Consider the following 22,546-nt stretch of genomic DNA (forward strand, 5'->3'; position numbering starts at 1 on the left):
GACTTTGGCTCTGCCCATAGGAAGTTAATCTTCAAGAGACATGAATGTAAATAAATAGATGCCACTAAGTCCATTTTTCTGGTCAGATTCTTACATAGGTTGTCAACTTTTAATTGTCTGAAAAATATTTAAGAAGCAAGTTGCTAGGTGGTTGCTAAGGGCAATCACAAAGAGCAGTATTGCAATTCATTTTCAACCCAAGAGATTATATGTCTAAGAAAATTTAATAAGGAAAGTAGAGTGAGTTTGCATATAGAGCAATCTAGTTGGAAAAGTATTTTATTGCAAAGAGAGAAAGTATTAGACATCCTGGTGGTAAAATGCACAATGCACAGTGACGTGCAGAGAAGTGGTCAGTCTGGTTCCGGAGTTAGCAAAGGTTCTGGCCAATGAGAAAGGGATTCAAAAGCAAATCCAAGAGTTAAGAAAAATGTTGAAATGGGAAAAGTCCCCTTATCGCTCTTGCAGAGCATGCAATGTGTGTGTGGGGCTCGCTCTGTCGATGCCCCGCTGCCCAAACCTCTAGGGGGAGCATGCAGACAGGCAAGTTGTGGGGATCCGACCCCCATGGCAGTGTCTAGGGTTGAGTTTTTACAGCGCCCCAGTGGGCGTGTGTTATAGTGTGCTCTTTCAGTTTAGCTGTCTGTAGGCGGCTTGTGTTATTCAGCTCCATTAGACCCTCTGCCTTATGGCAAAGACAGAGGGCTTTCTGTTTCCTGGATTCTTGCTTTGGTGTATTGGAAAAATCGGATCACACGTGGGCTTGGAGGATGGGTGCAAGGGTTTTTATTGAGTGGTGGTAGCTCTCAGAAGATGGGGGAGCCAGAAGGGAATGGATTGGGAAGGTGGTTTTCTCCCAGAGTAGGGCTGCCCAGTGGCCGGACTCCCCTCCAACCACCCCGGCCAAACTCCGCATCGTTCTGCTGGTCAGCCTGCCGGCGTCTACCGGCTTCTGCTGACGTCTGTTTGGGTATTCTTCCACCAGAGTGTTCCTCTCGACGTCCAGCTGCCTGCGTGTCTGTCTGCTAGGGTCTCGGGATTTTTATACGCACAAGATGGGGGCTTGGCAGGCCGGGATGGTCTGGGAAATGCAACATTTGGGCAAGAAAGCAGAAATGCTTGTCCTCACCTAGGTCCGTGGGCACAGTCCTGGGGGTAGAGCCCTCACCAGGGACCTGCCTTTTCTACCAAGCACTTCCCTGTCCCCATCCCCATATCAATGTAACACATCCAAAAAGTGTTGAGTAGTGCTGCAGGGCTAGGAGAAGAGATGATAAAAGAGGGGAATCAGCAAAACAGGGAACGTGAAGATCATGAGGCATGCGGATCGCATCTTTTATTTAGGCGAATGTCCTACAAGGTGTGTGGGCAGGGTGGAGGTGGGGAGCTCAAGTTGGGGACACAGCTTGTGATCTTTCCAAATTGTGAAACTATCACCCCTACCCTGAGATTCCAATGCACAACAACCCCATAAATAGAACTTGGGAAATCCAACTACATGGGTTTAAAATAATTTAAAATGTTAGTTAATCTCATCACCCAGAGTTACATACTGTTAACATTTTGATGTATCTTCTTTTGAACTTTTATCAATGTATAAATATGTACATGCACTCTTTCCTCTTAAAATTGATATTGCTATGAAATTTATTTCTCCTTATTTCCCTATACTGACCATTCTCAAACATTTTGGTCTCAACATACCATCACACCTTTAAAACTTACTGAAGACCCCAAAGACTTTTCTTAAGGTGGTTTATACCTATCAAGACTTACCATATAAGAAATTAAACTAAGAAATATTTACAATTATATTTGTTAATATATTTTAAAATGACAAGATATCCATTATAACCTATTATGAAAACATATTTGTATATTTAAAGTATATGTATAATATTTATCTATATATAAAATATAACATTCTATTTAAAAATGACCTTTACCAACTGTGGGGCTTTGAGGTATCACATTTGTTGAAGAAAGTGTGGGAAAAAAATATTTCCAGAATAGGTAACTAGCAAAAATTTACTGGAGAAAAGTATATGTTAGCCAAGTAAATAAGTATTTACTCATATTTGAACCCCCAGTGCTTAGTAGAACAAAGCTACTTGTATTACTCCATTTGCATTGCTATAAAGAAATACCTGAGGGTGGGTAATTTATAAAGAAAAGAGATTTTTTTGGCCGACGATTCCGCAGGCTATACAAACAGCATAATGCCGGCATCTGCTTGTGGTGAGACCTCAGGAAACTTACAATCATGGCAGAAGGCAAAGGGGAAACTGGAACATCACATGACAAGAGTGATCGAGAGAGAGAGGGAGGAGGTGCCATGCTCTTGTAAACAACTAGACCTCTCATGGATTCGTAGAGTGAGAACTCACTCATTACTGCAAGGGCAGCACTAAGCCCTTCATGGGGGATCTGCCCCCGTGGCCCAAACACCTCCCAGTAGGCCCACTTTCCAACATTGGAGGTCACATTTCAACATGAGACTTGAAGGGGACAAAACATCCAAATCATATCACTACTCAAACTAAAACAAACCTTTAGTGAGGGCTAGTGTGGGATTCTTATATCTACTCCTGCATTAAAGCCATTATCTTGATTTGTTGAAATATATTAAACACAATTCAACCTCACACAGATATGTATTTTTAAAAAGGAGGTGATATGGTTTGGATCTGTGTCCCCACCAAACTTCAGCTCAAATTGTAATCCCCATTGTTGGAGGTGGAGCCTGCTGGGAGGTGATTGAATCATGGGGGCAGAGTTTTCATTAATGGGTTAGCACCATCCCCACCAGTGCTGTTCTACTGATAGTGAGTGAGTTATTGTGAGATCTGGTTGTTTAAAACTGTGTGGCACCTGCCCTGACTCTCTCTTGCTCCTGCCCCAGCCATGTAAGACATGCCTGCTTCCACTTGACTGTATATTTCCTCAGGCATCCCCAGAAACAGAAGCCACTATGCTTCCTGTACAGCCTGCAGAACTGTGAGCCAATTAAACCTCTTTTCTTTATAAATTACCCAGTCTCAGGTATTTCATCATAGCAATGCAAGAATGGAAAAATACAGAAGGTGTATTTTACTAGCTTTTGAGATAATTATTGATACTTTTCTATTACACCAAAACTTTACATGGGGTAGTTTCTTAAAATGCAGTTGTAATGCAGAATCTGAAACCACATCCATAGAATTTTTGAACGGTTATGTTAAAAATTCACTGGTCTATTTTTCACTTTGAATGGATCACTTACCTATGTGTGATTTTGTAGCATCATGCATGTTACATTTAGAAAATATTGGTTCAGTGATTTATGCAGTGTGTCAGATGCTGACCCATTTCATTCTGCAATTTAGCAAAAAAACAAAAAACAAAACAAAACAAAACCTTCATCAATCAAGTATTTAAAGTATGGGGAACTTGTCATACTCATGGTGAACAACATTTATTTTTCAAAATTCTCATTTTTCTTTGGATAGTTTGAAGTTTCTCATCAGCAATAGATACTATCAGGTGTTTTATTTGATTTAAGAGCCTTGCTTCACTTGTTTTTATGAAAATGTCTGCCAAATGCCCTAGTGTAAAGAACCATAGTTTTTCTGTCAGTAATTCTTTCAAATACAAGTTTTGCTCCGGGATGAAAAAGTGGCTAGTTTAGCATGCAACTCAATCTCAGTGCTTTTCCATAAGACAACATGTGCTTCAGTATTCCACAAAGATGCTTTATATGCATACTTCACAGAATATAAAAATGACTTGTAGTAATGACTTGAAAGTTAATATGATTAATAATTTTTGAGGCTTTATCAAAGTCATTTTGCAGCGTAACTGGCTTTACTGGCAGCAGATGGTGATGAAGAACACAGTGTATAATTTGGCACCATGGCTTTAACTAGTGCTAAGAACTAGTACTAAGATACCAGCAGTTTTCCCCTCCATCACATCTGGGCCATCAGTGTAAATGTCATCCCAGTAAAAAGTCTATTATAATAAAAATTCATTAATCTAGCTTGAAATTTCAGTGAATATTTTACCCATGTGTTTTATTACTAATGAGAAAATTAGTTTTGAATTTGTAGATCCTTGGAAGGTGTCTTAGAACCTCCAGAAGTCCAGAGCCCACACTTTGAAAACCACAGGCTGTGTTAGGCCATTTTTGGGTTGCTATAAAGAAATACCTGAGGCTGGGGCTGGGTGCAGTGGCTCACACCTATAATCTCAGCACTTTGGGAGGCCAAGACTGGTGAAACACTTGAGGTCAGGAGTTTAAGACCAGCCTGGCCAACATGGCAAAACCCTGTTCCTACTAAAAATACAAAAATTAGTCAGGCATGGTGGCACACACTTGCAATTTCAGCTACTTGGGGGCTGAGACATGAGAATCACTTGAACCAAGGAGGTGGAGGCTGCAGCGAGCCAAGATTGCTCCACTGCACTCCAGAAAGATTCTATCTCAAAAAATAAATAAATAAATAAAAGAAGAGGAAGAAGAAGAAGGAGAGGAAGAAGAAGTAGAGGAATAAGAAGAGGAAGAAGAAGAGGAAGAGGAAGAAGAAGAATAGGAAGAGGAAGAAGAAGAGGAAGAAGAGGAAGAGGAAGAAAGGAAGAAGAAGAGGAAGAATAAGAAGAGGAAGAAGAAGAAGAGGAAGAAGAGGAAGAAGAAGAGGAAGAAGAAGAAGAAGCAACAACAGCAGCAGCAGCAGCAATACCTGAGGTTGAGGCTGGATAATTTATAAAGAAAAGGGACTTAATTGGCTCACAATTCTGCAAGCTGCATAAGAAGCTTGGTGCCAGCATCTACTCAACCCCTGTGGAGGAATCAGGGAGCTTTTACTAATGGCAGAAGGTGAAGCAGGAGCAAGCACATCATGTAGCAAGAGCAAGAGCAAAAGAGACCGGAAGGAGGTCCCACACACTTTTAAACAACCAGTTCACATGAACTCAACACAAGAACTCACTCATCACCTAGGCGATGTGGCTCTAAGCCTTTCCTTGGGATCTGCCCTCATGATCCAGTCAGGTCCCACCAGGCTCTACCTCCAATATTAGGGATTGCATTTCATCATGAGATTTGAAGGGGACAAACATCCAAACCATGTCACAGCCCTGTACCACTAAACATTCTTTAAAGCATGACTTGAAGAGGTTGAATAATGCTGTGTCAAGTACATGCATTGTCATTTAACCATTCTCCTATTATTAGACATTGAGCTTGCGTCTAATTTTTCTAATTTGTGATGAACCTTTTTCTATATACATTTTTGTCTTTCTCTCTAATTATTACCTAAAGACTGACTCCAATACTTTTACTAGGCCAAGATGGATTTTTAAAATGTGCTGTTAGGCCAGGCATGGTGGCTCATGCCTTTAATCCCAGCACTTTGTGAGGCCAAGGCAGGAGGATTGCTTGAGTCCGGGAGCTCAAGGCAACACAGCAAGAGCTCATCTTGGCAAAACAATTTAAAAAAAAAAATTAGCTGGTCATAGCGGTACGTGGCTGTAGGGCTAGCTACCCAAGAGGCTGAGTAGGGAGGATTGCGTGAGTCCAGGAGGTCAAACTATGATCCCATGACTGCACTCCAACCTGGGCAGCAGAGCAAGACACTGTCCAAATATATATATATATATGCTATAAAATATATTTCCAAAGGGACTTTCCTGCTAGGCATCTGGTTTCTATTAGGTGGTTGTGAATTTGCTAACACTGCACTTGTGAAGTGGAGTGAAGACGGAGCTCCCATTGGCAGCCTGGGTTTTCTTTAAGATTAAGTTACAGAAACCTGGGTCAGTTTTATTCCTACTAATTGCCTCCATATTCCTGGGCATGTTCCCGTTAAAGTGCTCTGCCACAGCAAGAGTGCTTAAACGGTGACAGCTTTTGTGGTCAGCATATTTACTTCCTGCCTGAAAAGAGTGGAAGAAAAATAAAGCAGCTGCTGTATCATGTGAATGAGTTTGGCAAAATTTGGTGTTCCAGTTGTTTGGTTTTGTGACCCTGGGTGATGAATCTTTTCCTCTGCCTTTTGTGGCATTTCTGGTTGTGTTTGCAAACGCAGTTCTTTCTGAACTTTTTCACCCAAACATTTGGTTCAGTTTGTTCCTTAAGGACTTGGAAATGAAAATGTGAACTCATAGACATTTCCCCCTAATGTATCCTTGCTTTTTCAAATTGACTTCTTTTCTTTCTTCCTTTTCCTCCAGATTGTTTATTTTTTAAAAAAAAAATCATCATTTTGACAGGAATAGAGACAATTAGATAGTTTACTATTTACATTCTCTTATAATTTCTCTCTCTGTCTCTCTTTTTATTAGCAGTAGTCAGATAACATGGTATTTTATGGGAGTGTACACTCAATGAGAATAGGTTGACTTCATAGACTCAACTTATTTCTTCTATTACCTTATGACTCTGTGCAATTTTTTTTCTACCTGTAGACTTTTATAACAGATCTAATGTGTTACACTGCAATGATGCACTATAAATTATAAGCTTGGTGTTGACTTTTTTATGATAAACATGAACATATGAAAATGCCCCCAAAATCAAATTCTCTAAGGCATTGTTGTGCTTCAAGATCTCCATAAAATCTCTCCTCCCTCCTTGCCAACACTTTCTGGGTAGCTTTTACTGAAGCGCATCTTGGCATCGTTTCAGCCTGGTGTTTGAAAAGTATTAGTTGAAACAACCTAGTGTAACCCTTTGCTGATTTTCCTAAAATAATGTGGTTAGGGACTTGTTACTTTGTTACATTAGATTACAGTAACAGGATCCACAAAATAAATGCTTTATCTCTTGAGTTAGAGAAGTGCTTCTAAGCATCCGGTTTGTTTGTTTCTTTTTGAAATTATAGCCTGCGTAATTGATTGTCCTGTTTAAATTTGATTTCTAGAATCTTAAAGTCTAAGTTGCATCCTGCCTCTAATAAATATACATACTCTGATGATATCCATTTCATGAACTCTCCGTCTTGTTACCTTTGCCTCAATTCTATTTTCCTGTTCTCAGATTCCCCTTCTCCAACTTCCTATTTCATATTTGTTTTATGTTCTTTTACTGTGCTATTTTTTTTTTTTGTAAAATGCTATAAATCTGTCCTTAGTACAAAAAGGACAAAATAGTGCCTAAAATTAAAATTTATGATTACTTTCCTTGAAAAAACAGTCTATTCAAACAGGCTAAAAAATGGACTGTAAATGATCAGAGACCAGGTGTAAAATAACACTTTAAGGTTTTGAGAAAAGAAAGATGATACATGTGAATCATTTGAGACTGTGAGTTACATAGGAAACACAGGGCACCAATCTCTCATGATTACTGCAAGTTAAAAATGAACAAGTAAACATACCACAAAACCTATTTCCTTAGGTTATAAAGCCAGGGAAGAAAAAAAAAATAAAAGAACATTGCTCATTGATTTTTGGGATAAGACAAAGTTAAAAAAAAGAAAACAGTACACTGGTTAAGAAACAAACATTTCTAAAAAGCTCTCTTCTTGGCAGAGGGAAATATATTTAATGAGCATTAAAAATAGGTATAATTAAAAATGGAAACCCAAGAATATTTTATTTTTATTGGAATGCTGTGTTATATTTTCCTTTTATCTGGAAGATTGGATCTTTGGGAAAGGCTTCAAATTCCTTAAATCTTAAGACTGGAAACATTTGGGAAAAACTAATCGAAGACTTTAAAATGAGAGAGGTGGAAGTAGGGAGAGGAGAATTAAGGTTTACTTCTCTGGGACAACTCAGATTCACCATTAATTATGCTAAACAAAATATAATGTAATAGGCATGACTCAGAATAAGTGAATTCTATTCCCGCCAGTGAAATTATTGTCTTTTATAATTTAGATGCATCCTTTAAAAAAAAGTCACATTCATTTTTATGGTTAGGAAACATCTCTCCCTCGTAGTAGCAAATCACATACTTCACAACCTGAAAATTCACTTGAAGACCTTGATGTTTATGCATAGATGTTGTTCCATACCCCTCGTTGTTTCAAAATAAATACATAGGAAGACCACAGGTCTTTATTTTCAAATATTGTAAAATAGCAAATTAGTACCAAGGTGATTTTTTTCCAGCCATATAGCTTTTTCAGTTTCTTCATAGTAGAAATAGATAGAAAAGCCATGCCTAATCTACTGTACTCTGCTCATCTTCAGGGAAGCCCCCAAGCTACTCTGGGCTGCCACTTAAGCAGGTGACAGAGGAATGGAAAAAAAACAGAGGGCAGAGGTTACTCCTGACCCACTTAACGTCTTGGGCTAAGCAGAACAGGAAGCTACGTACAAACATGGCTGTATTAAACAATAGTAAAAAATGAATTGTCTTTCCTCTGTGGGGGTTGAGGAAATATATTATTGAGGGTGGAAATAAGCAGAGAGAAGTTAGTGGACTTCATTTCATCACTAAACCTTTAGACTATAGGTAATTATCGTTATTCTTTCTACAAATATTCAGTTGATTCTTACTGTCTTCTAGGCATTCACAAGGTGCTGTGACAGAGAGATGAGGAAAACAGATGTGTTCCTTATCCCTCAGAGGACTTATAGTCTAGCTGGGGAAGAATCTCAGTTGTTCCATCTGTAATAGAAGACAGAGACAAGATGATTGCAAGGGTTCTTGCTAGACTCTAAATTAATAAATCTATTTTTTTTAATTAAAAGTAATGCTAGGCATGGTGGCTCATACCTGTAATCCCAGCACGTTCAGAGGCTGAGGTGGGAGGATTGCTTGAGGCTAGAAGTTCAAGACCAGCCTGGGAGATATAGTGAGATGTCATCTCTATGAAAAATTTAAAAATTAGCTGGGTGTGATAGCAAATTCCTGTAGTCCCAGCTAGTCAGGAGGCTGAGGCAGGAGGATCTCTTGAGCCCAGGAGTTGGAGGCTGCTGTGAGGTAGGATCACGCCACTGTATTACAGCCTAGGTGACAGAGCAAGAACATGTCTCTAAAAAAAAAAAAAAAAAAAAGGTGGAAAAAGTTCAAAGTACTACAGTGATTATTAATTTTGACACCTCCTTATTATTGTTCTTCATACCAATGTCCTTTCATTTCACAAATTTGGGGATCAGGAGAAAGAAGCAGGAAGTTTAAAAGAAGATGTAAATGACAAAAGGAGGAAAGCATAAGGAAAGAAGGTGAAGAGAATAGCACTCAACTATTGGTGGGCAACTACTTGTGATAAGCATTTTTATAAACACGTCATTTCATCTGAGAGACAGAAACCAGCAGTTGCCACCCTCTGAAAAGCTCTAGGGGTAGGAGCCGTATACTAATCAACTTAGTAAGTCTAGGACCCAGTGCAACATTTACTACGTAGTATGTGTCCTAGACATGGGTGAATGTCAATAAATAAAGAAGAAAAATGATAAGTAACATTTAAAAATTCTCTTTCCACCATCTTAAGGAGTGAGTTACCACATTGGAGAGCATCAGTTCCTTTCAGGCACTTAACTCATGACAATTGTGTCTCAGATTTTAGGATATTGTCTGACATCTTAGAAACAATGTTTAGAAATCATTTCACTCATGAAAGCATGAGAACCAATCCTCCACAGATGAAATACAGAGAAAATATCTTTTAATAGATAAATTATTATGTTTATCCATTAACATCATTGGACAGCTGCATTGTAATTATCCTAATTTCAGACAGTATGATTCTTCATACTTTCGAGTGGACAGGTTTTCACACTAAAGTTTTATCACACAGTCCACCAAGATACGATAGAAATAATCATCCATGACCCTCACAAATGGTATTCCCTTTGACTTAAAACATCCGTCCTAAAGTTTTGAGCTCAGGTCAGGCACAGTGGCTCACACCCATGATCTCAGTGCTTTAGGAGACCAAGATGAGAGGATTGCTTGAGTCAGGAGTTTTGAGTTCAAGAGCAGATTGGACAATATAGCAAGACCCCATCTCTACAAAAAATTAAAAAATTAGCCAGGTGTGTTGGCATGCACCTATAGTCCCAGCAACTCAGGAGGCCGAGGCAGGAGGATCGCTTGGGCCCAGGAGTTCAGGGCTGCAGTAAGCTATGATCACACCACTGTACACCAGCCTAGTCAACAGAGTGAGACTGTGTCTCTAAAAATAAAAAATAAAAAACATTTAAACTTTTGAGCTAAGTTTTCTTTGAGTATTTTCTAAGTCTGCTTTTAAATATGAACATATTGCAACAGTGTTACTCCCGTGAGATAGTAGTAGAAACTAGGTGTTTGGTGAATTTCACTAAGCAGCTTGAGCAGTTTTAAAATTAGCCAGGTGTGTTGGCATGCACCTATAGTCCCAGCAACTCAGGGGGCTGAGGCGGGAGGATCGCTTGGGCCCAGGAGTTCAAGGCTGCAGTGAGCTATGATCACACCACTGTATACAAGCCTGGGCAACAGAGTGAGACTCTGTCTCTAAAAATAAAAAATAAAAAAATTTAAGCTTTTGAGCTCATTTTTCTTTGAATATTTTCTAAACCTAATTTTAAATATGAACTATTGCAACAGTGTTACTCCCATGAGATGGTAGTGGAAACTAGGTGTCTGGTGAGTTTCACTAAGCAGTCTGAGCAGTTTTACAGACACACCAAGTGACTTACTTGTAAATTAGGGGGGAAGAAAAAAAAAAGCACACATCTGTAGTTAACATAAAGAAATTAAATCACCCATTTATCACCAAAAATGGCAATCAATTTAGTAAATAAAGTTAATAGAAAACACTCAGTAAAACAAATTATAAAAGTGTATTTTAAAAATTAACAAACTTGCAATCTTTGTAAAAAGATGTTCATTTTGAAGGACAGGCCTCTCAGCAGGAACACTGTGCTGTCACTCTGTCCTAGACACTTCAGCATTCGGAGTGACAGCTAGTCTCACTGTCACCTTTGTTTCCTTTCAACCCAGATAAAGGTTTATTCACTTATCTAGTCTAAAGATGTTCACTTTAAGTGGCAATGAGACTCTACCCTGAAACTGTCCAACACTGCCATAATAATTTTCCTATACACTAGCTTTAAATTGTTTATATTAAGGAAGTTTTATAGCCCCACTAAGCTAGGGATAAATGTGGTTATCAAAAATAAACTTTTGCCAGAGGAATTGGGAAAAAAGGAAGTAAAAGGCATTCAAATTGGAAAAGAAGACGTAAAATTCAGTATTGACAAATGGCATGATACTATATATAAGAAATCCCAAAGAGTCCACAAGAAAGCTACTAGAGCAAATAAACAAATTCAGAGAAGTTACAAGGTATAAGAGCAACACTTAAAAATCAGTTGTATTGCTACATACCAGCAATGAACAATCAGAAAAGGAATCTTGAAGGCAATTCTATTGACAATAGCATCTAGAAGAATAAAATACCTGGGAATAAATTTAACCAATGAGGTGAAAGGTTTATACACTTAAAATCACAAAGCATTATTGAAAGAAATTAAATAAGACCTAACTAAATGGTATGACACACTAAGTTCATGGAAAGGAAGACAATATTGTCAAGACGTTAATACTAACTAAAGCAACTGATATGGTTTGGCTCCATGTTCCCACCCAAATCTCATCTTGAATTCTAGTTTCCATAATCCCCATAAGTCGTGGGAGGGACCTAGTGGGAGGTAATGTAATCATGGGGGTGGTTACCCACATGCTGCTGTTCTCATGATAGTGAGTAAGTTCTCACAAGGTCTGATGGCTTTATAAGGGGCTTTTCCTGCTTTTGCTCTTCACTTCTGGCTGCCACTGTGTGAAGAAGGGCATGTTTGCTTCCCCTTCTGCCATGATTGTAAGTTACCTGAGGCCTCCCCAGGCCTGTGGAACTGTGAGTCAATTAAACCTCTTTCATTTATAAATTACCCAGGCTCAGGTATTTCTTCACAGCAGCATGAGAGCAGACTAATACAGCAACCTACAGATTCAAGGAAATCTCTATTGAAAATTCCAACAGCCATTTTTGCAAAAATGAAAAACCTCTTCTCAAATTTATAAATTGCAAGGGTACAAAATAGCCAAAACAATGTTGGAGAACTCAAACTTCCAAATTTCGAAATTTACTACAAAAGTACAGTAATCAAAACAGTGTGGTATTGGCATGAGGCATGAGAACAGACATATAGATCAATTGAATTGAACTGAATTGAAAATTCAAATATAATCCCATACAGCAATCATGAATTGTTGTTTGACAAAGATGCCAAGTCCATCCAATGGGGATCAAATAGTCTCTTCAATAGATGATATTGGGACAACTGGATTTTGCAGTGCAAAAGAATGCAGATGGACCCCCTACTTCACACCACATATAGAAATTAGCTCAAAATGGATCAAAGAGCTACATGTAAGAGCAAAAGCCATAATGCATTTAAAAGAAAACATAGTGGTAAATCTTCATGATCTTGGATTTGGAAATTGATTCTTTCTTAAATATGACACCAAAAGCACAAGCAACAACAAAAAATAAATAAGTAAATTGGACTTTATCAAAATCAAGACCTTTTGTGCAACAAAAGACATTATCAAGAAAGTGAAAAGACAATCTACAAAATGGTAGAAAATATTCAAAATTATGTATCTGATAAAAGTTTAATATCCAGAATATATAAAAATCCATACAACTTAAGAACGAAAAGACAACCCAATTTCAAAATGGGCAAAGGACTAGAATAGTCATTTCTTCAAAGAAGATTACATATAGTTGAACATAAAAAGATGTTCAACATCACTAGTCATTAGGGAAATGAAAATCAGTACCACAATTAGATACCAATTCACATCCATTGATAGCAATAATAATAATAATTTAACAACTGAAAATAACAAGTGTTGATGAGGATGAGGAGAAATAGAAACCCTCACACGTTGTTGGTGGGAATGTAAAATGGTGCAGCACTATCAAAAACAGTTTGGCAGTTCCTCAAAAGCTAAATAAGAATTACCATGTGTTCTATCAATTCAACTCCTAGTTATACACCTCGAAGAATCAAAATAGAGACTTAAACAGATATTCATGCAGCAGTGTTCCCCATAGCAATATTCACAATAGTCAAAAGATGGAAACTACCCAAATTTCCATCAACAGGTGAATGAATAAACAAAATGTGGCATATACATGCAATGGAATATTATTCAGCAATAAAAATGATTAAAGTTCTGATACATGCTGCAATATGGATGAATCTTGAAAACATTATGCTAAGTGAAATAAGCCAAACACAAAAGGACAAATACTGTACGATTCCAGTTAGGTGAGGTACCTCGAGTCTCATAAAGACAGAAGGTAAATCAGAATTTACCTGGGATTGGTTGGAGGGGAATGGGGTATTAATGCTTACTGGCCATGGAGTTTCGGTTCAGAGTTATAAAAACATGTGGGAAATAGTGGTAATGGTAGCACAACCCTGTGAATGGAATTAATGGCATTGAATTGTATACTTGAAATGGTTAAAATGGCAAATTTTATGTGATATATACCACTCTTTTAAAAATTAAAAATTAATAAAAGTAACATTACTGAAAACCATTGAATTGTGTACTTTAAGTTTGTGAATTGTATGGCATGTGATTTATAGCTCCATAAAGCTGTTAAAAATAAAAATATAAAATATTCACCTCCAAGTCATATTTATTGGATGTAACATAGATTGGTTTTTGTTTTATTCTTTTTTTCTCCCTTCCCATTTGTAATAATTTCAGACTATTATAAACACTTCCATGCTTTTATCAACACTAAAACAATGTTGTCAGTTAATAAGTGAATTCCATTAGAAGTATAAATATGCTCACTAAATTAAAATTGGAAACTGCCATCAGAATTATCTTAGTTGTGCATTGACCTAGGTCTCTTGTCGCACATTCAGAATGCCACTTCACACAGTATCTGCACGTAATGGATGTATGATAAACTTAATAATAATTTATGTGAATGCATGATAAGGGAGAAAAACTTACATGATCCATGCAACTTCCTTTCCTCTACTCAAAATTTCTAAGTCAGTTCCTTTATCATCATTATTCCTGGAAGTGGTTATATTCTTTAGAACCTCAATTCTTACAACTCACTTATTCATTGGGGGTAAAAAAATCAATTGCTTAAGAGCTACTGGCATATTGACAAATACAGTAAGTCAAACATTGCATTTTTTTTTTTGGCCTGATGAAGACTCATCATTACACCACCGAGTTTCAGAACTGGCAGGAAACTTTATAATGAAACAAACATTTTATTTCCCTCATGTAAGGATCCACCATTTTAAGTAAAATTGCCTGTATTTGAATATCAAATGGACATAGTTGATGAAAATGGAAAATCATAATATTGAACTTGAAATAGTAAATGTATAGAGTGACACTAGCAATTTCCTTCATGGAAGAATCTGTGGACGGTGTAATAGTTTACCTTATAAATAAATAGGAAAGATGTTAAAATTTAAGCCTAATAATCCAGGGATTTTCAAGAATGGGAGATATATCTTTGATCTAGGAAAAATAAAAGCAATTTGGGAATACTAAAAAACAAAAGTTGAAGTAGGAAGGATTTGCCATTCCTCACCTTCCAATACCCACACTGAAACCCTTTCTTCTTTTATTACAACTCCACATCCTTACTCTTAAAAATCATCTTCCTTCTTTGTAGTTACCCAAATCTTGAAGGCCAGACACCTTCAAATGCTTTTTCATTTTACTAGAAAATTATTTCAGACTTAAAACCCTTTCAGAAGACAAGTAGCTTCAATAATTGAATTAACAGAGCTGAGAATTGTATAAATTTACCTGGCTTCTGCCTACCGACCATGGTCTGGGTCATCTGGAGTCCCAGCAGTTTAAGACCAAAAATAATTGCTTCATATCAAGATCTTTTGTGTTGCTTCTGCCTCACATCCTTGCAACTGACGGCCAAGCTGGTCCCTTCAGCTCCTGGTTGTATGCTCAGGCTTTGACCATCTGTTCTGTCTAGCCCTGTGGTTTGGGTTTCCTCCTGCTTCCTGATTTAATGCCTGATTTCAGCCTCTTAATTTTTCTGAGCTCTTGGTGTCAGTGTCTGTCTTATCTTTACTTAGTTCCTAATTTCTATTATGTTTTGATCATCGCTACTTCCATGTCCAATTTTTCCTGCTTTGGTATTTTGATGCATTTCAAAACTACACTTCACTCCCTACCCAGTCTCAACTCCAAGATCATCCCTGGCTCAGTTCATGCACTAACCATGCTATGTACTGAGATTACTACTCCGAGAATTTAATGTAGACTAGTCTTGAATAAAGTAAAGGCAAAGAGTCAAACACAACTTATTCAAATTAATCAGAGCACCTAATAAGCATTCAATTAGTGGTTAATGAATTAACAGATATTTGTTGACTCAATTCAGACTTTTGTCAATAATAACCCACAAAATAGATGCATATGGCCCTATTCATCAATAAGCAAAATGTACCCGCAGTGAGGGTGAAACATTTAATCTATTGTATATTTAAGCCAGTGGAGATCAGGAAGCTTAAAAGACACTGAATCCACAGGGAAAATGTATTGCCAGCCAAACATAATTAGCCAGATTAGACTGTTAGGCTCACTGATGCTGCAGTTTCTTTGAAAAGGACCATGTGGTTTGGTAGATGACAATAGGCAGTTATGCCTATGGCAATTTGTTTTCAGAAATCAAATCAGTAAGAGCCCCCTTTTTGCTACATTTTATTTTGGGATTTAGAATTATATTACTGACAAACATTAATTTTCACTATATCCTGATTAGGCAAAAATATACATTATACATACATTATACATTGTATTATACAATTATCACACATTATATATTTGTTATTCTTGTCATTAAGCTCTTAAAACAATCATCCTGGAATTGATCTTCCATTCTCCATTGTGTGTGTGTGTGTGTGTGTGTGTGTGTGTACACATGCATGCATACGATCCTTTCTTGTGTGTGTTTGTGTGTGTGTGTGTGTTTATTTAGTTTTTGGTTATTTTTTGTTGTTGTTCCTATGATAGACATTTTTTCTTCATCAGTTGTCACCAAGTAGTCCAGGGCTGCGTGTCTTCTAATAAGTCTATTCTTAAGTAAAGTATAAAAGGAAAATAATCATATGGAGCCCAGTTAATTATAATGAATTATGCATATCTAGTCCAATATGTGATATTACCAAGGGCTTGCTGTTTTTGACTTTCATGAAACGCTACCCTAAAGAACTTTTCAAAGCACTTGTATTTAAATTTGCTGACTAAAATGTTAAAGACTATGACTCATGTGCTACAGATCTTTATGACAGATACTGTCATGGAAAACAGTCTTCAGGATGTAGTGGTTTGGCACTTTGCAGTGTCAAGGACTTGAAGATGGCCTTTCTTTATCACCAGTACAGCTTCATGTTACATTGTTCTTTCTAATGTTGGACACTTTGCACTGAGTCATATTTTAAGAAATCAACATTAAGACTAACTTTTGCCATTTCTTTTATTTGCCTGGGTTTATTTGGATCTAAACACTCAGAGTTCAAATTACATTTGCTTTCATGAATGTGATCAACTTGGTGTCTTGCAAAAAATAAAACATGAGAAACAAACTTTACTTATGGTAATACATTCATGAAAATAAGTGTGCTCGCTAGACGACATGTCTCTCAAAAGTTTCTAACAAACAATAACCTGAAAATGTACTATGGTAAATGTCAATCGTTTTTTATTTTTGATGGCCCTGTGTGCTTTAAGGAAAACCGAGGGAAGTGGTAACTGTGCCTTTGTCAATCCAGTTTACGGGAACTGGAGCAACCCAGAAAAAACAGAGGTAAGTGGCAAGGGTGAACTGTATCATTTCACACAAATGCACACACATGCACACACACATACACACACACACTGAACCAGTGTTGCTTGAACATGTTTCTACATCATAACTAAAAGAAATATTTTAGTGGTGTTATTTCAGTTGGGGGTAGAAAGGAGTTTCTGTCTCTATAAATATGCTGTGACAATTGTCCATTTCAGGACAGTTTCAGTCCGCTTGTAAGATCAGTTCACTGCTAAATGGCGTTGTGGTCACTGTTTATACTCAAAAAGAGCTGACAAATCTGGAAAATATCAGTTTAACCCACAGAGTATTAGTCAGCTACTTACAGTAACTATTCATTGAATGTCTTTCATATTTTATTCTCAAAAACAAAAGAGAGGATAGCATTCTATGTTCTGTTTAAATTTAGGGTGACTAGTGAGGGCCATTACCTGATAACTTAGAAGAGAAAAAAGAAATGAGAATGTATTACATCTTCCTTGGCTCTTTTTGGGAGTACCCCTTATTTTTATAAGCAGGGAGAAAATGGCAAGGAAAACCTTTCTTGTTCCTTTTTTAGATTTTTTTAATTTTAAGTCATTTTTAGGTATAGTTGACAAATAAAACTTTTATATGTTTAAGGTATACATTATATTTTACTATAGGTATACACTGTGAAGTGATTACTACAATAAAACTATTTAAAATATCTATCACCTCACATAGTTAACTTTGTGTGTGTGTGTGTGTGTGTGTGTGTGTGTGTGTGTGTGCTGAAAACATTTAGGATCTCTCTTAGCAAATTTTGAGTATATCACACAGTATTATAGTCACATGCTATACATTAGATCCCCAGAATTTATTCATCCTGCACAAAAACTTTGCACTCTTTGATCAATATCTCATTCCTTTCTTTTTATTTTCCCATTCCTTTCTTAAGTAAGTGTTATGAGAATTCATCTGGATATAAAGTAAGTTTAGTTATGACACACCACTTCCGAACTGTAAAAGTTTATTACATCTGAGTTTAGAGCTATATAAAATTCACTCCTTATAAAATGAGTATTATAAAAAGCTAAAGTTTTAATTATTCTCTTTCTTTATGAAAATAGGTCTTAGTTTTTTATCTTGTTTCTGGTTATGAAAATGAGTAGCGAGGTATCAGGTCAGGTGGTTTCTAGTAGTTTAAGAGCCTTGAGTACTGTGGCCGAAGTCTAACAAAACACTTGACTTTTTTATTTTTTGTGCTTCAGTCAATAATGATATGATACACACTTTTAGTATTGTTTTGATAGGAATGAAAACAGGAAGTAAATGATTTCCTAAAGCACAAAGAAAATGAATTTAGATGATTTGACAAATAAATCAAGACAGAGTAAAAATGAAAAGGTAGACTTACTTCATGGATAAAAAAACACATACACATTTAAGAAGACAAATGTAATATATCTTTTTGACAAAATAGGATGGTGTAATAGAAATATATTTTCATTTTTACTAGAGAAAGAAAATCTATTATTTATTTATTTTTTGAGACAGAGTTTCACTGTTGTCACCCAGGCTGGAGTGCAAAGGTGTGATCTCGATTCACTGCAACCTCCATCTCCTGGGTTCAAGTGATTCTCCTGCCTCAGCCACCTGAGTAGCTGGGATTACAGGTGCCCGCTACCATGCCCAGCTAATTTTTGTATTTTTAGTAGAGACAGGGTTTCACCATGTTGGCCAGGCTGATCTCGAACTCCTGACCTTAGGTGATCCGCCCTCCTTGGCCTCCCAAAGTGCTAGGATTACAGGCGTGAGCCACTGTACCTGGCCAGAACATTTAATATTTTTTATCCTCAGATTAGTTTAACTTTTACTGTCTGAAAGATACACATGAGATAAGGAATTAAAGTGAGATCTTTTAAATTTTATATTTTTTGTATTAGTGCCTCATAAACTTGTAGTAACTAAAAAGTGGCTCGGTAGGTGTTATGGATTCTTTACTTTCTACTGAGATGGGTTCTGTTGCATTCAGATTTGTACTTCTCAGCAAGTACAGGAAGGGGCCTCCATCAAAGACCCACCTTTCAACCTGCTTTCAAGATGGTTTCCACTGTGTGTGAGTGTGGTGGCATAATGCATGACTTGAGAGCACCTCAGAAGTGATTTATGTTTATTTTCTATTTCGATAAAAGAAAAACTCCTTTTTCATTTTCTGTTTTCCTTTCATTATGAATGGCTAAAGAAGAAATCCTGGCACATCTCCTGACCTTTGTGGCTATTTTGATTTCTATTGTTTCAGAAACAAATGACTTTGTATTGATTAAACTAGGTCTACTTTCCCCATCATGAGAAAGACAGACTTCTCTAAGTCTATCCTTCAAACTATGTTTTAAATTATTGGAGAAAACTCTCACATTCTGATACAGAAATGGAGAGAATATTCATGGCAACATTCGTTGGCAATTCATGCCAATATTCATGGCAATATTCATTGTAAGCAACTGCCACGTGCCATCAGCCAGCTTCAAGGACTATCAACCCATGGTCATTGTTGTTTCACCTCTACTGCCCTCCATTTCCTCACCCTCCAGAAGGTTTTCAAACAAATCTCAGATATCATTTTATTTCAACTGTAAAGACTTCAGTTGTGTTTTTAAAGGACAAGGACTTTTAAAAATATAACTGCAGGATCATACCTAAACATTTAACAGTAATGTCTTGAGGCCATCAAACATTCAGTGTTCAACCTACGCCAATTGTCTCATTAAAACCTAAAAGGTTTTCTGTAGGGGTTTTGTTGTTGCTATATTTTAAAAATCAGAAATTTTAGAAGGTATATGCATCCAAATGGGTAGATATGTCTCTTAAATCTCTTTTCATCTCTAGGTTCCATTCTCTCACTTTTTTTCTTGCACATTATTTGTTGAAGAAACCAGATTGCTTGTCCTATAGAATTTCGCACATTGTAGATTTTCCTGTAAACTATATAATTATAGTTTACAGGAAACTTAAATGAAATGGCATTTAAACTTATGTAAAATGTCTTTATTTACTTAAAGCCATCGGTTTTGTTTTGTTTTGTCTAACCTAACTATATTCAATACAGAAGCCTTAGTGAAACCAGCACCAGAGAAAGAAGTAGCCAAAATATTGGTCATTGCATTTCCCCACCCCACCAGAGGTGAGGCAGTGGTGCCTAAGTCCTGAGGACCCCAGGATACATGGAATCTAGGCTTATGTCAGAAACTCAAGCAGTGTGGGATGTAGGTGCTGGAAGAAGCGTCAGGGATGTTCTAGTTATTACTCCAGTGAAAATCCATTGGGACCTTTGCTGCATTCTGCCTGATCTTTAAAGAGGTTTCTTATTTTAATGCCTAAAATTCCACCCTTTCAAATGTGTTTTTCTTCGTCAGAGTTCTGTCTATTCCTTCTCAAACCCATTATATGGCACAACATCAGGAAGCCTGGATACCCTGTCACATCATCTCAAACAGCAGCATCGAGACCAAGTCTGATCCAACATGTGTAGTTTCTAGAAAATTGAAGTCTCCACAATCTGATAGAAACTCATCTTCTACAATGGTAAAAAGAGAAAGGATTGTAAATGCCAGTGTAATTATAACATTTATGAATGAATTTTCTTACAGAATATAGAGAATGTTTATATGGAATCAGAATCAGTACCTTATCTTCACTGAACATCTGAATATTTTAATAAAATTTCTGTTTAATCAAGTTTGTTGTTTTTCTTTGATTTTATCTTTTTTTAAAATGATGAATCAATTTGTTTCAGATTCTGAATATAAACACGTTTTAAAATGCTCTTTCTTTGCCGTATAGCTTAGAAACACAGGTGAACTGACTTGGTATACACACGGGCAGAAATGGACAAATCAAAGAAATCCAAGGCAACATAATCATAAGTTGTTTCAGCACTTTGTAAAAAAATGTGATAAATTATCCTCCTATTCTTACCTTTTTCAAATAATTACTTAATGCTTTTCTATAGGCATACAAATAATGCTAAACCTATGAGTTAAGAAGCTTGTAGCTACAAGAAACTGAAAACTCCCCAAGCGAATGTCTTGAATCATGTGGCAATAATTACCTCCCAAACCAGGAAATTAGGAGATGGAGCCCTTCTTAGGATGGTCGTTGTAACACTTCCATGACCCCAGTAAGGACCTCATCGGTTGATGAGTTTCACTTCCCAGCATGTGTTCTCAGGTTAGCTCCCCTACAGGTTAGATGAGTGCTCCATAAGCTGCAGCATCGTTGTGTTCGCAGTAAAGTTCAGAGGCAGAGAAAGGCCCATTTCTTTCTGCTTTTCATTTTTTACCAGCAAAAAAATCCCTTCCCCCACGCACTTCCCTCCACAGCATTCTTCTTATTGGCCAGCATAAACGTGGAGCTCAGGCTAAGCCAATCGCTTCAAAGGCGATGAGGCCACCATGATTGGCTGGAACCCTCAACTTACACCCCCTGGCGCTGAGAGTGTCTGTGAAGCACCTTGTGAAGCAGATGACGGTAGGTTCTTAAATGAAATTGAAGTTAGGAAAGGTGAAGGGGATTATATCTATTAGGCAGCAATCAGCATCTAAAGGAAAGAAATGTCCCTCTCTCTAGTAATGTGCCCTGCAGTCATTTCAGTGGATTTAGATAGAATGGATTAGCAATCTGCCCAGCCTTTGCCCTGAAGGGGTTGAAGAGGAGAAAAAGCCAGGAGTCACTACCACGTGATAATCTGGGACATTTCTAAGCCCAATAGAAAGTCAGTTGTACACCATGTAAGTTTCATTATTCTATTAGTGCCTTTTGTAAAAGTACAGACTGGCGGAGAAATATTATTTCTCATCAGTCTTGCAGTAAATTAATCTCAAATTTTATCTAAATTAATTTTTTTGAATGCATTATTCCTTTGCTCTGTATTGTCTTTTACTAAATGCTGCCTTCATATTGACATCAACGTTTTTTGATTTCAGAAATATTCACACAAGGAAAGATCAGTAGTAGTAGCAGGTGTTGTTCTTGTCCTTGACTCAGTCTGAATCTTGGCATTGTGGGACATATGCACTTTTGAAAGTTGCATTTGTTTTAGCTTAAAACTACTAATGTTATCCACATAGATTCAGAATCTTTGCTTAAGCATACAGTATTCTTTTAAAAAGAATAGAATTAAAATTCAGCTATGGTCTCAGTAAAGAACTTGAGGCTACTACATGAAAAATGCAGGAAAATGCAATTCCTTACACAAAAGATAATAAAGATTATTCTACAACTTCAACTGGCCTGCTTCACAGGGATATTGAGAGAATTCATGACATATAAGGAGCCCCAAATACAGGTTAGTGACAGAAAATCAACAAAGAACAGAAATGAGAGTACTCTTTTTTTTTTTTTTTTTTAATTCTACTTTAAGTTCTGGGATACATGTGCAGAAAGTGCAGGTTTGTTGCATAAGTATACATGTGCCATGGTGATTTGCTGCACCCATCAACCACTCATCTACATTAAGTATTTGCCCTAATGCTCTCCTTCCCCTAGCCCCTAACCCCCCAACAGACCCCAGTGTGTGATGTTCTCTCCCTGTGCTCATGTGTTCTCATTGTTCAACATCCATGTATCAGGGAGAACATGTGGTGTTTGGTTTTCTGTTCCTGTGTGTGTTTGCTGAGAATGATGGTTTCCAGCTTCATCCATGTCCCTGCAAAGGACATGAGCTCATTCTTTTTTAATGGCTGCATAGTATTCCATGGTGTATATGTGCCTCATTTTCTTTATCTAGT

The 22,546-nt window shown here is 37.1% G+C and overlaps 1 protein-coding gene and 1 long non-coding RNA gene across 2 annotated transcripts in view; one reads left to right on the plus strand and one right to left on the minus strand.

Annotated features, from left to right (window-relative positions):
- The window catches only part of MALRD1 (MAM and LDL receptor class A domain containing 1), a 678,818-nt gene extending 658,323 nt beyond the window's left edge, over positions 1-20,495 (plus strand). Inside the window, exons 39-40 of the mRNA XM_024253733.2 lie at positions 16,718-16,793; positions 20,174-20,495. Of these exons, the coding sequence (XP_024109501.2) occupies positions 16,718-16,793; positions 20,174-20,275 (178 nt within the window). The 3' untranslated portion in view covers positions 20,276-20,495. The remainder of the gene's footprint in view (positions 1-16,717; positions 16,794-20,173) is intronic.
- On the minus strand, positions 8,350-14,940 carry LOC100937313 (uncharacterized). Its single transcript, XR_008510305.1, has 3 exons — positions 14,774-14,940; positions 8,705-8,963; positions 8,350-8,596 (listed from the first exon to the last, which is right to left on the minus strand). It is a non-coding gene; the product is annotated as an uncharacterized LOC100937313 (long non-coding RNA).
- Positions 20,496-22,546: the final 2,051 nt, after the last annotated feature.

Source organism: Pongo abelii, chromosome 8, assembly GCF_028885655.2.
Source record: "Pongo abelii isolate AG06213 chromosome 8, NHGRI_mPonAbe1-v2.0_pri, whole genome shotgun sequence".
Classification (NCBI taxonomy): Eukaryota; Metazoa; Chordata; class Mammalia; order Primates; family Hominidae; genus Pongo; species Pongo abelii.